The 16,622-nt window shown below is 42.4% G+C and overlaps 1 protein-coding gene across 1 annotated transcript in view; it reads right to left on the bottom strand.

The window, feature by feature from the left end:
• Positions 1-2,119: 2,119 nt before the first annotated feature.
• The window catches only part of ABCB10 (ATP binding cassette subfamily B member 10), a 43,819-nt gene continuing 29,316 nt past the window's right edge, over positions 2,120-16,622 (bottom strand). The window contains exons 8-13 of the mRNA XM_001082734.5: positions 16,305-16,514; positions 13,672-13,751; positions 12,059-12,239; positions 7,387-7,430; positions 4,380-4,414; positions 2,120-3,937 (exon numbers count right to left, since the gene is read on the bottom strand). Of these exons, the coding sequence (XP_001082734.3) occupies positions 3,706-3,937; positions 4,380-4,414; positions 7,387-7,430; positions 12,059-12,239; positions 13,672-13,751; positions 16,305-16,514 (782 nt within the window). The 3' untranslated portion in view covers positions 2,120-3,705. The remainder of the gene's footprint in view (positions 3,938-4,379; positions 4,415-7,386; positions 7,431-12,058; positions 12,240-13,671; positions 13,752-16,304; positions 16,515-16,622) is intronic.

Here is a 16,622-nt window from a genome sequence, read left to right as displayed (position 1 = left end):
GAGATATTTTTCTCTCGATTTTTTCCAACAATTTAAAACTGTAAAAACTATCCTTAGCCTGCAGGCTATACGAAAACAGCTGTTTGCCAACCCTTGCACTAGCTTTGTGAGGGAGGCACAGTCGGCACCTAGCACAGGACCTAGCAAAATCGAAGATGCTCAGTAAATGTGCTCAGTAAATGTTTATTGAATGAATTCAGTGGACAGAGATGACCAGGAAAACCCCATGATGCCTCAGAAATACACTCCAAAGGAACATTTACAATGTAGTTTTCACATAATTATTTCATCTATATTTGTTTTGTAACATTTGTACTGGTTTTCACTTATTTATTTACTTTTGAGACAAGGTCTCACTCTGTCTCCCAGGCTGGAGTGCAGTGGTGCGATCTCCGGCTCACTAAAACCTCTGCCTCCCAGGTTCAAGCGATTCTCCTACCTCAGCCTCCTGAGTAGCTGGGATTACAGGCGTGAGCCACCACGCCTGGCCGGGAATTCATCTTATTTTATAAAACTGCCAAAGCTTATCAAAAATAAACTAAAACAAGGCCGGGCACGGTGGCTCACGCCTGTAATCCCAGCACTTTGGGAGGCTAAGGCAGGCGGATCGCTTGAGCTCAGGAGTTCAAGATGAGCCTGGCCAACATGGTGAAACCCTCTCAACTAAAAATACAAAAAGCAGCCGGGCATGGTGGGGCACGCCTGTAGGCCCAGCTATTCGGGAGGCTGAGGCAAGAGAATCGCTTGAATCTAGGAGGCGGAGGTTGCAGTGGCCAAGATCGCGCCACTGCACTCCAGCCTGGGTAAGAGTGAGACTCCGTCTCAAAAAAAAAAAAAAAAAAAAAAAAAGATGAATTTCCAAAATGGAGCCCTACTTTTATAAGAGTGCACTTAACAAGGGTATGACCTACAATGGTTTAACTTGTGATTATTCTTTGAGAACCTGTCAGGCCCAGGGTCAGGGGAGACCTTGCACGTAGAGACAAGCCTGGGAGGGTATATAACAAAATGCTGAGCTCAACAATGTGAAAATTTTCTTTTCTTCTTTTTGAAATGGAGTCTCACTCTATCACCCAGGCTGAACTGCAGTGGTGCGATCTCGGCTCACTGCAACTTCTGCCTCGCGGGTTCAAGCAATTCTCCTGCCTCAGCCTCCCAAGTAGCTGGGATTACAGGTGCCTGCCACCACGCCCAGCTAATTTTTTGTATCTTTAGTAGAGACGGGGTTTCACCATGTTGGCCAGGCTGGTCTCGAACTCCTGGCCTCGTGATCCACCCGCCTCAGCCTCCCAAAGTGCTGAGATTACAGGCATGAGCCACCACACCTAGTCAACAATGTGAAATTTTATCTTCACATGGGGGATTTCAGGTAAATTTTCTTTTTTGCTTATTTTCTAAATTGTTTACATGAAGATACATATACCTTCAAAGGCTCTCCATGGAATAGGACAAAAGGTAGTATTTTCAGCATAGCTTTGAGCTGGCCCCTGCCTATCTCACTAATATCTTGTTTCATCACTTCTTGCCTGAAACTGTGTATGTCATTAATGCTGAATTCACAACTTGCCTATGCATATTTCCTCCTCTGTGAAATGGGGAAGATAAATATTTGTCTAAATTACAGGCTTGTCAAAGTATCAAATGTAACATACAAACACTCGGGAGACAAAAAAGTGATACCAGAACACAGTGTTACAACTACACCTCTTTACGGTGCCTACCTGCATTCTTGTTATTCGTTTTCCCCTGCCTTACCCCTCCTTCAAAACTAGAAGTTCCTTGAGGGCAGAAACTGTGCTTTCCTCATCTATCATCAACTTCACAGCACAGTGCCTTGTCCCTGATGTGGGTAGGAGATACTTATTTACTGCAGTGAAACAACAGAATATTTGTAAGTAGGAAACAAGTGATGACATTAACAAACTTGATATGGAGGAATGAATGGAACTTTTAATTACAACATGTTTTTCTATATGTGTAATGTTAGTCTTTTCTTTATTCCTGAATCTCCACAGCCAAATTCTAGTAAGAAACAATGTAGTGAGAAGTTTTATAAGAAATGACAGACTGCATCTTCGGTTCCGGGGTCATTAAAAAAAAAAAAAGTGACAGACACAGATAAAGTTCACTATAAATTTTAATCTATGATATAAAATATTACCTAAAGATATAATTGAACATCATGTATCAGAAAATAAAACATAACAATGAAATGCAATTTTGTAAATACTTCTATGGCACAAGGATTATTTTCCTCAGATTCAACCTTGTAATTGTGTTTTGTTTGCTTTCTGAAAATCACACTTTATAAAAAACACAAGTAGAGCTTGTTAAAAATGATCGTCACAGCTGTACTGTTTACTAATTCAAAGAACACTACATTCATTCATATCAATTTTATTAATTATGAAGAATATAATATTCCATGCTTTTCATGAAATAGTGGTTTCTTCTTCCAGTCTAATCAGGGAACTGATAAATGCTTAGTTCATGGGAAAACTTCCATTCGATTTCCATTGACTTAATTACTTCTTAGGGTCTAGCCTCATCAATGGAGAAAAAGCACTTTTTCTTGAGGCAACAGCAAATTAACAGCACTGATACAAAATATGGCAAATTCAATGGCTGTAGCATTACTTTAGGAATTTTGAGACTATAAATAAAACTATAACCATAAATAAAAGGGCTTCTTAATATCTTCTTTTCAGGAGAGTGATACATTCTGAAGCTTTCTTGTTATTCTGTTGAATAGCAAGGACTTCCAAACTTAAATTTCTTAAGGCTGAAAATATTCCCCAGATTTTAGCCTTATTAATGAAATTCCAAAAGTATTACAAAATAAGATTCAATTTGTCTTGAAAATATAAATTTGTAACAGATATTTTTCAAAATACATGCCTTCAAACAACTTAAATGCAAAAATCATTCATTGTTAATAATACCTAGTAGTTCATGCCTTGCTTCCCAAAAGTACTCATACAAACATGTGAATTTAAAAAATACATTTTCCTGTTCAAAAAATAAAGCTTCTGCCCTTTTAAAAACTTGTCAGGCTTTCATGTGCCACAATGTTGAAAACTGCACATATTCAAACATAGTTCCCATAGGAACACATATTCCTCAACTCTCACACCTTTGAAGACAAAGGAGACAGGCAATGGAAATGCTCCCTTCTTTCCAGCTGATGTTAAAGAGTTAGGTTTGCTTCATGAGATTATCAGAATAAAGGGTTAAATTTTCATTTTCCATTACTCTTATCTAGTAAAATTAGACTCAAAAGTAGGTAGAATACTACCAGAAGAATTACACAGTGATTGGTAAACTGGCCTAAAATAATCAGGCTTTTTATTTATAATTCCCTTTTTAAAGTTGTCATTTGACAATAGCTTTAATCTTTAACAGTAGGCAAAAGAAAATGAGGTGCCATGCTATATTGATTAAAGTATTCCACAATAAAAGAAAATACAGAACCTGAAAATAACTTCAGTGCTATAGACATTTAAAAAGTTACAATTTTTAAAACTCTGAATAAAAAGATCTTGAGAACAGGTACATTTCAAAACAATATTTTACACACTTTGGAAAAAAATAGGTATTTTTCAAATAACTTGATATATGGTTTACGTATTTCATACAGTCTCTTTTTTTTTCTGTAACACTGTTTTGCATTAAAGTCTTTCTTGTTGTTTACCAGTAATTGTTTCCTTATGCTGAAATAAAACTTTGTTTGTTCATTAGTTTTCTGTATATCCCATTTGGTTTTGAAAGCAGCTCTTCATGTTTTCCATATTCAGTAATTTTTCCTTGGTCAAGAACAGCAACCATATTAGCATTCTTAATGGTGGAGAGACGATGGGCAATAACTAACACCGTTCTTCCATCCATCAGTCGATCTAGAGCTTCTTGAACAAGGTGCTCATTTTCAGCATCTAGCGCACTGACTCAGGAGCACACACGAGAAAGCAAAGACGTCAGTGACACCTACACTACAGGCTCATGTGCTTCCTGATACACACACTGCAGCCCTTCCTGAGCAATGAATTTTTACTGTGATCAAAATTTCAATTGTTTGGGACTTTCTGATCTCCATAAAACTATACTGTAATATAAGGAGAAAAGCATTCTGCACAGTTACGGCTTACAGAGTGATTGGGATTGATGGCAACCATGTCTGAAGTGGACCTAGAACCCTCAACTAGGACTCAGACTGCCCACTCCTTTTCAACTGTCACTATTAATTCAGCCTCCCTCACTTTAAAGTAAAGGGGGAAAAAAAGCATTTTCAGTTGTATCACTTTGAGGGACAGAATTAAAATGTTTTGGTGAAGAAGAATTTGGTTTAATACACATAATCGCATATATTATTAAGATATCCTCACCTGGTTGCTTCATCTAGGAGAAGAATTTTGGGATTCTGAAGAAGGAAAAAAAAGGAAAAGATAAAACAATTTTATTGGAAAACACAAACTCTCAGCAATAAAAAGGAATAAAATTCTGACACATGCTACAATGTGGATGAGCCTTGGAAACTTATGCTAAGTAAAAGAAGCCAGACACAAAGGATCACACACTGTATGAGTTCACTTATATGAAATGTCCACAACAGGCACTTCTTTTTTTTTTTTTTTTTTTGAGACAGAGTCTCACTCTGTCGCCCCGGCTGGTGTGCAGTGGCCGGATCTCAGCTCACTGCAAGCTCCACCTCCCGGGTTTACGCCATTCTCCTGCCTCAGCCTCCTGTGTAGCTGGGACTACAGGCGCCCGCCACCTCGCCCGGCTAGTTTTTTGTATTTTTTAGTAGAGATGGGGTTTCACCGTGTTAGTCAGGATGGTCTCGATCTCCTGACCTCGTGATCCGCCCGCCTCGGCCTCCCAAAGTGCTGGGATTACAGGCTTGAGCCACTGCGCCCGGCCCACAACAGGCACTTCTACAGATTGGTGGATACCTGGGGCTGGGTTCAATGCAGGAAATAAAGAAGGGGAGCTGCATGGCTGCTAAAGAGTAGAGGGTCCCTGGGGGGGTGATGAAAATGTTCTAAAATTGAGATGATGGATGCACAACACTGAATAAACTAAAAACCAATGAATTATATTTTTTTAAATGGGCAAATTATGTAGTATGTGAATTATATCTCAAACTGTTATAAAAAACTCCACAAAGTATTAAGTGTCTGGGATAAGTACATAAATGAAAGAATTAGGGACTATTTTAAATGATCATCAGAGTAACCACTAGACCAGCTATCGTTTATAGCACAGTTTTATCCTGCTGGTCAGTGAGATGGGAATCTAAAATGAGTAAGGTGGCCGGGCCTGGTGGCTCACAACTGTAATCCCAGCACTTTGGGAGGCCGAGGCAGGTGGATCACCTGAGGTCAGGAGTTTGGGACTAGCCTGGCCAACATGGCGAAACCCCGTCTCTACTAAAAATACAAAAAAATTAGCCGGCCTGGTGGCGCGTGCCTGTAATCCCAGCTACTCGGGATGCTGAGACAGGGGAATCGCTTGAATCTGGGAAGTGGAGGTTGCAGTGAGCCAAGCTTACACCACTGCACTCCAGCCTGGGTGACAGACTGAGACTCTGTCTCAGAAAATAAATAAATAAGTAAATAAATAAGTAAATAAATAAATAAATAAATAAATAAAATGAGTAAGGCTGGGTATGGTGGCTCACACCTGTACTCCCAGCACTCTGGCAGGCTAAGAGGGGAGGACTGCTTGAGCCCAGGAGTTCAAGACCAGCCTGGGCAAAATAGCAAGACCCCATCCCTACCAAAAAAAAAATGTTTTTTTAATTAGCTGAGTTTGGTATGCTATGCACCTATAGTCGTAGCTCCCCGGGAGGCTGAGACAGGAACATCACTGAAGCCCAGGAGGTCAAGGCTACAGTAAGCCATGATCACACCACTGCACTCCAGCCTGGGTGACAGAATGAGACCCTGTCACAAATTTAAAAATTAATAAGATAAAAATAAAATTAGAAAGATACAGTCTATAACTTTCAAGGTCCTGCTTATAATTTAAAAATAATTAACTTTGGGAGGCCAAGGCAGGTGGATCACTTGAGGTCAGGAGTTTGAGACCAGCCTGGCCAACATGGTGAAACCCCATCTCCACTAAAAATACAAAAATCAGCCTGGTGTGGTGGCATGCGTCTGTGATCCCAGCTACTTGGGAGGCTGAGGCGTGAGTATCACTTGCAACCTGGGAGGCAGAGGTTGCAGTGAGCTGAGATCGTACCATTGCACTCCAGACTGGGTGATAGAACGAGACTCTCTGTCTCAAAAAAAAAAAAAAAAAAGCTAACACGTAAGATAAAAAAAAAAACACAACACTAATCTGATGTCGATAAAACATTACAATCCTAGCTTAGCTTTGCAAATGAAAACACACACCCTCACAAAAAGGTGGCTACTATCCTTCATATATTATTCACAATAGCCCCAAACTGGAAATGACCCAAGCGTTCATCAGCTGGTGAACAAATCAACAAATAGAGATCCATCCATACTACTCAACAGTAGAAGGGAATAAAGTACTGATACAAGCTACAAATTGGAGAAATCTCAAAAACACTCCATGTGTACTAAGTGAAAGAAGCGAGATGCCAAAAACCATATATTGTCTGATTCCATTTATCTGAAATGTTTGGAAAAGCAAATCTAGACAGAGAGAAAGTAGATTCGTGGCATCCTGGGGCTGGAAACAAGGAACGACTGCAAGTGGGCACGAGAGATCTTTTTAGGGTGACGGAAATGTTCTGAAACGGGACTTTGTGTGCAACCAACTCTGCAACTTTACTAAAAGTCACTGGAAAGTACATTTAAAATAAATGAATTTTACGTATGTAAATTCCACTTCAGTAAAGCTGCTTTAGAAAAAAAATCACCTATAAGTCTGAGGAGAACAGTTGTATAACAAAGGGAAGGCTATTGCTTCCTTAAAAAGAGAATGCCTGCCTTTCAGCTAAAATGGCTCTTCCCTTTCCTTCTAGGAATCTTGCCTAAGTACTTCGAGTCTGTACTATTCATTTTAGCAGCTGATTACAGATTGTACAAATATGCATACTTGTGCTGTTTTATATTTTGCATTAATAATCACTGTTTCACTGGCTAGAGTGTATGCTTCTTGATGCAGGGTCCATGTGTTAACATTCTTCTACCTCCAACAACCTTAGCACAGTACTGGGCTCATGATACCTAAGAAACACTTCTTAAATTTGGACAATATACTACACTAATTTACCTTTCACCAGAACTGTCACCCTCCCCCTCCAAGAAAAAAAAAACAAGAAAAGGAAGAAGATAAATACTAAATTACAAATTACAAGGTCCTTAATAAAAATAATCCCTAATTTTAAAAACATCCAAGTTGCTTCAGGCTTACCTTTAGCAGAGCACGGGCAATTGCAATCCGCTGTTTCTGCCCACCTGACAAAGACAATATTTAAAAAAAGAAAGCCTTAACAAAAAATCTTAGTAATAGGCTTTTATGATAAACCATATAGCAATTTGAAGGTAAGCTTCTTCTAGTTAGTCATAGCTGACACAGATAGACCAGAAACTTATTTTAAAATATAGGTTTAAAATATATCAATCCCAAAATTAATAATAACAATTATTATCATAGCCAACATTTGTTGAGGACTTCCTATATACCAGGTATTTTCTTTCTTTATTTTTGAGACAGGGTCTTGCTCTGTCACACATGCTGGAGTGCAGTGGCGTGATCACTGCTCACTGCAGCCTCAATCTCCTGGGCTCAGGTGATCCTCCCACCTCAGCCTTCCAAGTAGCTGAGACTACAGGTGTGCACCAACACACCTGGCTAATTTGTGGTAAAGATGGGATTTTGCCATGTTGCCCAGGCTGGTTTCAAGCTCCTGGGCTCAAGCATTTCGCCCACCTCAGCCTCCCAAAGTGCTGGGATTATAGGTGGGAGCCATAGTGCCCAGCCAATACCAGGCATTTTCTATATGCACTGCATGCATTTATCTCATTTAATGTTTTTATTTTAAATAATTTCAAACAAGGTCTTGCTCTGTCACCCAATTGGAGTGCAACAGCATGAACACAGCTCATTGTAGCTTAATCTCCTGGGCTCAAGTGATCCTCCCGCCTCAGCCTCCTGAGTAGCTGGGACCACAGGCCCATACCACCACACCTGGCTAATTTTTAAAATTTTTTGTAGAGACGGTCTTGCTCTGTTGCCCAGGCTGGTGACAAACTCCCGGACTCAAGAGATCCTCCTGCCTTGGTCTCCCAAAGTGCTGAGATTGTGAGCCACTGTGCCTGGCTAATCTTTTAAAATATCCTATGCGATAGACCCTATAATTTTTCCCATTTTACAGATGATAAACTGAGATACAAAGTAACATGACCAAGATCTCACAGTTGGTAAGTAATGGAACTGAGATCTGAACCTACACAGTGCAAGGGGTATGCTCTTAAAAGCATGTAAAGATCTACGCTGTTCATTGCTACACATACTTCCTCCCTAGCAGAATATCCAATGTAGCAAGGAAACCAGAAACTCAAGATATTTGTAGGTTTCCAAAGTACACTTGAAATGTCTAGGAGCAAAGGACATCAATGGTGCTGAGACTGGTAATTCTAACATTCCCACATTATAGCAGTTATTTTTTATTTTTTATTTTTATGTTTTGAGATAAGAGTCTTGCTCTGTCTTCCAGGTGGAGTGCAGTAGTGCAATCATGGCTCACTGCAACCTTTCACTCCTGGGCTCAAGTGATTCTCCTGCCTCAGCCTCCCCAGTACCTGGGACTACAGGCAGTGCCACCATGCCCAGCTAACATAGCGCTTATTCTTTATGATGTTCTTTTTTTCCCCTCCTCTAGAGGAACAAATAGTAGTATGTGTGTATGTATGACACTGAAAATTACAGTAGGCCACTCTAATCCTCCCTGTCTTTTTAAGTTCAAATTCTACTAAAAGTGAGGGAACAAACTGGAAGTAGGTGTGGGAGAAGGTGGGATGGAGTTGAGTCAGCAGGATCTGTGTTGATTCCCTCCCTATCTTTGTCTCACCCCATCCTCCCTCCTCTTCTCCAGGGACGCTACTCCTAAGTCACACTTGGAAAGTCTCAGAGCGCTCACTCCTCCCAACTTACATTGTTTATAAAACCCAATTCCACTTCTGGGGATAAAAAACATTTCTTTTTGGTTGATTTTATTGGCTGAAGATACTTATCAACAGTAGTTGCTGGACATCATTTTATATCCTATAAGAGAGGTTCATCCTCTACACCTGAGGTGTGTGGTGCTGCTAAATGCTGCTCTCAAACAGGAAACCAGTGCACACAAGGAGAGCAGTGAGGAAAACCCTCTCCCGAGCCTCTGATTGGTGAGGATGCCTGAGTGCCCTGAGGTACGTCCTTAGAGCAGCCTGCTGATGGCTTAGGTCCCCTCTGAGTCATCTGTGGTGCCAGTCAGCACACTGGGAATCTATTACTAGGTGCTCTGTCTTCCTCCCAGAAAGTAAGAGCAGACTGGAACCTCTGGTTACTTCACTGAGAAACAGAGCTGGAGGATCCTGCCAGAGGGAAAGACATGCAGAATCTGTTGCAAGGGAGGTGATGTGCTCTTGGGACAAGCCTCACACTTCAATGTTCAATAATTTCACCACGAGCAGTTTAAACTGGTTTTCTGCCCCGTTTCTCAGATACATTTCAGAGATGGAGTAGCAGAGAGGAATTCTACTCCTGGAACAGCTCAGATCTATCAAAGATGCCTTTTCATCTACTGCTTATGTATGTTTTTTAATCATATACAATAAGCTTAAACCCTTTTGTTTTATATTTTCTGTGGTCTAACTTCAAATGAAAAGTTTAGCACTGGAAAAGACTACTGTTTTTTTTTTTTTTTTTTTTTGAGACGGAGTCTCGCTCTGCCGCCCAGGCTGGAGTGCAGTGGCCGGATCTCAGCTCACTGCAAGCTCCGCCTCCCGGGTTTACGCCATTCTCCTGCCTCAGCCTCCCCAGTAGCTGGGACTACAGGCGCCCGCCACCTCGCCTGGCTAGTTTTTTGTATTTTTTAGTAGAGACGGGGTTTCACCGTGTCAGCCAGGATGGTCTCGATCTCCTGACCTCGTGATCTGCCCGCCTCGGCCTCCCAAAGTGCTGGGATTACAGGCTTGAGCCACCATGCCCGGCCAAGACTACTGTTTTAATCTAATCTGCCAGCCTTCACTGTGGCAAAGAGGCACCCACCCTCTGCTCAAGCAGAGACAAGGAGTTTTTTTTTTTTTTTTTTTTTTCTTTTTAAGACAGGGTCTCACTCACTCTGTCACTAAGGGTGGAGTGCAGTGGTGCCATCTCAGCTCACTGCAACCTCTGCCCCGCTGGGCTCAAGCAGTACTCCCACCTCAGCCTCCTAAGTAGCTGGGACCATAGGTGCATACCACCACATCTGGCTATTGTTTTGTATTTTTGGTAGAGAGAGAGTCTCACCATGTTGCCCAGGCTGGTCTCGAACTACTGAGCTCAAGCAATCAGCCTGTCTTGGCCTTCCAGAGTGCTGGAACTACAGGCGTGAGCCACCGTGCCCGGCCAGGAGCTTGTTATCTTGCAAGGGAACATTTCAATATTTGTATTGACAAAAAAAAAAAAAAAAAAAAAGTGTTTAGCTGAAAATTTATTTCTCTTTAAGTTCTACTCATTGGTTCCATTTCTGCACTTTAAAGAAATACAAAGTAAGTCTTCTCTCTCCTCAAAATACGGCACCCATAATGTGATCCAGAATGATAGGTGTGGTCTGACATCACAGGGAACCACTCACTTTGCCTTACAGCTGTGAGTCCACTTAGCAAATTATGGCCCACAGGCCAGACCTGAACCATGGCTTGTTTTTGCACGGCCCTCAAGCTAAGAATGTGTTTTACATTTTTAGAGTTGTTAAAAAAACACACACACACAAAGAAGAATGTGTGACAGCAATCATATGTGGCCCATAAAACCCATGATTCTTTTTTTTTTTTTTTTTGAGACACAGTCTTGCTCTGTGTCCCACGCTGAAGTGTAATGGCACGATCTCGGCTCACTGCAACCTCCGCCTCCTGGGTTCAAGCAATTCTCATGCCTCAGCCTCCCGAGTAGCTGGGATTACAGGCACCCACCACCACACCCAGCTAACTTTTTGTATTTTCAGTAGAGACGGGGTTTCACCATGTTCACCAGGCTAGTCTTGAACTCTTGACCTCAAGTGATCCACCCGCCTCAGCCTCCCAAAGTGCTGGGATTACAGGTGTGAGCCACCGTGCCTGGACAAAACCCACAATATTTACTCTCTGGCTCTTTAAAGAAAAGTTTGTCAAACCCTGGTCTAGCATGTAGGGAGTAAATAACTCTTTCAGTTTCAGCTTTGTTCCTGATGCACATTCCCTGACTCCCTGGGCAAATCATCCTGCCACTTCTTATCTTATTTTCTTTAATTTTTGAGGGTCTCAGGTTGCAAAGCACAGTTTTTTTGTTTTGTTTTGTTTTTTTCCAGATGAAAAAAAGCTTGCTGTGGCTGAGTACTACTCAGAATTTTTGGAACACATATGGGGTAGAAAGTGAAAAAAAACACTGGGGAGTTTTCCACATGTAAGAGAGCAAGTGGTAAGGCTAATTTCAAAAACTCTAAAGATGAAAACCTAATTAGAAAATAATACTGCAATACAGAAACATGTGGGCCGGGCACAGTGGCTCATGCGTGTAATCCTAGCACTTTGCGAGGCCAAGGTGGGCGGATCATGAGGTCAGGAGATTGAGACCATCCTGGCTAACGCAGTGAAACCCTTTCTCTACTAAAAATACAAAACATTAGCTGGACTTGGTGGTGGGCGCCTGTGGTCCCAGCTACTCGGGAGGCTGAGGCAGGAAAATGGCATGAACCCGGGAGGCGGAGCTTGCAGAGAGCCGAGATCGCGCCACTGCACTCCAGCCTGGGCGACAGAGCAAGACTCCGTCTAAAAAAAAAAAAGACAAAAAACAAAACAAGAAACATGTGAAAAGTTCTTTGGATATAGAGATTTTGCTACAAAGCAGTAAAGAAATGCACCTGAGAGGAGAACACCCTTTTCTCCAACCACAGTGTTGAACCCTTGGGGGAAATTCCGGATGAAGGCCACTGCATTGGCCACTTCAGCTACTCTCTGGACTTCCTCAGCGGTCACAGAGGAAGGGTCATCAGCACCATAAGCAATGTTCTCAGCGATTGAGCAAGAAAACAAAATGGGTTCCTACAAATAGGAAATAAAACATATCACAAATTTCAAACAGACTTCCAACATGTCTAATAAATTGAGACCTAGCAGTCTTTTTTAAAATTTATGTTTTGCCATAAACAGGATTTTATCATCTGTAGTTCTCACCATGCTGCAGGCAATGAGACCTCACAGCAGGTGCCCGCGAGGCACCTGGCACATAGTAGGAACTTCATAAATGTCAGTCCCCTGCCTTAGGAATCAGGAGGCACCAGGAGACCCCGAGTCCCCCTTCATTTTCCAGCTGCTTGCCTTCCACTCAGGACAAAGTGGGGAATCCATCTCCATCCATTACTTTTTGAAATACACACAAACCAGATAGAAACAAACAATTCTGCCGGGCGCGGTGGCTCAAGCCTGTAATCCCAGCACTTTCGGAGGCCGAGACGGGCGGATCATGAGGTCAGGAGATCGAGACCATCCTGGATAACCCAGTGAAACCCCGTCTCTACTAAAAAAAATACAAAAAATTAGCCGGGCGAGGTGGCGGGTGCCTGTAGTTCCACCTACGTGGGAGGCTGAGGCAGGAGAATGGCGTGAACCCGGGAGGCGGAGCTTGCAGTGAGCTGAGATCCGGCCACTGTACTCCAGCCTGGGCGACAAAGCCAGACTCCGTCTCAAACAAAAAAAAACAAACAAACAATTCTGACAGAACCGTATAAAGTAGTCCTAAAAAATAAGCAAACTTCCAGGCTCTTTTCTCCATCCCTAATAATATACACCACTCATGTCCCTACACTCCTGAGCACCCATCACTGTCCACCTGCCCTCACCCAAGTGGAGTGAGGAGAGAATGAGCTAATTGCAAAGAGAGGTTCAGAAATGGGGGGAGGCTCAGGTTTGTATGCTATGTGCACAGCCTGTTCAATAAAAATTAAAACAGCTGCAGCAACATTTCCCTGCCCCAAAGGGTCTTGTGAAAATGGCCTTATCAAAGTGACCACATTACATTAACACTCTGCTTTGAAATCTGCAACTTCTTTGCAGGGAGGACTCTGGCTCTTGCCAGTCTTTGCTCACTTCTCCCTGAAACTCATTATGCAGAATAGTAGACTGTGGCTGGTGATAAAAATGGGAAGTGGGGAAGAATCAATAAAAGCTAAAAAAGAGTCAATAAAATCTTCTATCATTTCCTCCCCATCCTCTAGACTATCTAGTAATGGCAGTCTCCAGCTTTCAATAACAAGTCAATGCTTCACTCTTGCTCAAGAGTTTAGGGTTTTCAGGAAACAGTGCCACTTGCAAACCTAAACAACCTGCCATGTGAGATGAGCTTAATACATCCCGAAGACTTCCATTCCTTCTCTCTTGAGACGTTCGAGACAAAAAAAAAAACAAAAAACAAAAAACAAAAGACAAAAGTAATTTTAAAAGAAAGTGAAATAGAAATGGAAGCCTCTCTTCTTACCTGACTCACTGTCCCAATCTTGGATCTCAGCCACACTGGGTTTAGCTGACGGATGTCATGGCCATCAAGACTAATAGTTCCTTGTTGAGAGGAAAGGAAGAGTCACTGAGTGTGATGAGGCTGATGATCAACACAGAAAAGATCCGGTGGGAACATTCCAGACTCATTTTTTAAAGATCAAAATGTATGGAAAATCTCCAGATGGACTCTAAAACTAACGTATTTCATGAAATTTAAAGCTAAAAGGGTCTTTCTGGATTGTCCAACTTATTGCCTCCCTATAGTAGCTGGATGACTATCTCACCTAGTCCATCTGTCCAGCTTGCCTTCCTGTACCCTGGAGGTTGGAGGGAGTTTTCCCAAAACTCCCTAGTGACTTAGGATTCTACCGATAAGATGCACTTGTGCAAAGCTTTAATTAAGAAGGGAGGGGCAAGCCATGAGGCGTCCACTTGCTGGCATGAATACTGGCAGAGGTGGCACAGTTCTGAAGCTGGTACTCATGATGGCAACCGCCTAAATTTGCAGCTTCCTGACCATGCCAGTGTCAGCAGCTATCTTGAAGGCTTGGTTCTGGGGTGGAGTTCTGGGAACTGTCCTGGACGTACAATCTAGAATCTATTTTGTCACCCCTGTCAGTGATTTTTGAGCTCTTATATTCTACTTAAAATATCCCTTTCTGTATAAGCTTAGTTGGTGAGGAATCTGTTGTCTGCAACTAAGAATCTGGTCGATACCATGGCAGAGCTTTTAAATAATCAGACGCTATCTCTATGACTTTCAGTAACGTAATTCTTCACATTGAGGGTGCTCAACAATACTTGGGGATGATGACAACAGTGACAGCATAAGAAATGCCATTTCTTCTCAGTTAATGTTGTGGAATTATAGGAGCCAGGGGGAAAGTTTCACAAACTGGCAAAAACTTGAGGTCTTTGATGAAAAAGCACAAAGCTCTCTATAGACTACACGTGGCAGACATTTAACTGCAGCTTGCTTTGTCCTGGATTTATTCATTGTGGTGAAGAAACTAGAGACTCAGTATTTTTACTTAAATTACAGCAACCTAAATAGGATTGTTTTTTGTCTTTTTTTTTTTTTTCCTTTTTGTGGAGAACAAGGTCTCACTATATTGCCCAGGCAGGTCTCAAACTCCTGGGCTCAAGCTATCCTCCCACCTCTGCCTCCTAAGAGCTGAGATTACGGGTGTGAACTACTGTGCCTGGCTAACTAGGATTTTTTTAAACTCCAAATTTTATAGCAAGTCAATGGTGAGTCAAGAAAGTGATTCCAGAGGCAAACAGTGTAGTAAGCCCCATTTTAACACAGGTGGTGATTCCGTGGGTCAGGATTTGCAAGTCACATATTTATCTGACATGTAACCAGCTCTCACATTATTTTAACCAAAAAGCATAAGCACAAAGACACAAAACATTCTTTTCATTTTTTAAATTAAAGAATTTTTTTTTTTTTTTAAATAGAGACAGGGTCTCATTATGTTACCCAGGCTGGTCTCCAGCTTGTGGCCTCAAGTGATCCTCCCACCTCAGCTTCCCAAAGTGTTGGAATTACAGGTGTGGGGCTCCACATCCAACCAAAATACTCTTCTAAATTCATGATTTGATTTTTACTAAGAGTTGTTTGCTTGCTGATATTGTTGTCTACTACAGGGAAGACATAAAGAAGTAAAATCATGACAATCTCTGCTCTTAAAGATCTTATAATCCCGTTAAAAATAAAATAAAAACCAGAATGAGAGAAATCATCCATTACGAAAATCCCTACTAGCTCAAAATAGTTTCAATGGAAAAGTCACATAGAAGCGAATCACTGGCCAGGCATGGGGGCTCACGCCTGTAATCCCAGCACTTTGGGAGGCCGAGGCGGGCAGATCACGAGGTCAGGAGATCAAGACCATTCTGGCTAACATGGTGAAACCCCAACTCTACTAAAAATACAAAAAATTAGCCGGGCGTGGTGATGGGCGCCTGTAGTCCCAGCTACTCGGGAGGCTGAGGCAGGAGAATGGCGTGAACCTGGGAGGAGGAGCTTGCAGTGAGTGGAGATCACTCCACTGCACTCCAGCCTGGGTGACACAGTGAAACAAAAAGAAGCGAATCACTGATTGCCAAGTTAACTGTGTTATAATAAGCACTCGATGGGTCACAGGCAAAGGCAGAGGTTCTCCAGGAGCTCCCCATCACTCCTGCGCCTAGCACGCACGCTGGCAAACGGCGGTTCTCCAGGGTGCTGCTGGTGTGTAGGGATGTCCAGCAGCAGCCCCGGCACCTTCTCCTGGCTGCTGAGCACAGCCTCGTCCACCTGCTCCCAGTAGAGGGCATGTCCAGAGGAGATACCCACATGGGAGATGAGGACGTAGAACTGGGGAAGTCACTCTGGGCTTGAAGAGGTAGGACACATTATATACAAAATGCTCTAAAGGCCTCTGTATGAGCTGTCATGCCCCTGCAAATGACACCTTCTGTTTGAGGGATTTCTTTCCATTGGCACTTAGAAAAGAAGGTACTCTCACAAAAGAAGGTATCTGCATGGTTTGAGCATCTCCCAGGGCACAAAAGTGGGAGCAGAGCTCGGGACAGTCCGCTGGTGCTACAGTGTGGTGAATCACTTACCAGAAGCAGGGTCGTACAACCTCAACAGGAGCGAAAGCACTGTTGATTTGCCTGAACCACTTGGGCCAACCAGTGCCGTGACAGATCCTGATGGAATGGAAAGGCTGAAATCCTGAAATATGGGCACCTCTGGGCGAGCTGGATAGGCAAAATGCACGTTCTTAAACTCCAAAGCACCCTGGAAGCTTTTCTCATTTAAGATGACCCCCTCTGAAACATAAAATGGAATATTAATTACTTAAAGCAAAAAATTAAACTCACAGCTGAACTCGGTTCTCCTACTCATCTGGCTATGGATGGGTGACTCTATCACAGCTA

This window comes from Macaca mulatta, chromosome 1 (assembly GCF_049350105.2).
Source record: "Macaca mulatta isolate MMU2019108-1 chromosome 1, T2T-MMU8v2.0, whole genome shotgun sequence".
NCBI classification, from domain to species: Eukaryota; Metazoa; Chordata; class Mammalia; order Primates; family Cercopithecidae; genus Macaca; species Macaca mulatta.
Note: the sequence above shows the minus strand (reverse complement) of the source record. Positions and strands in the feature narration are given on the sequence as shown.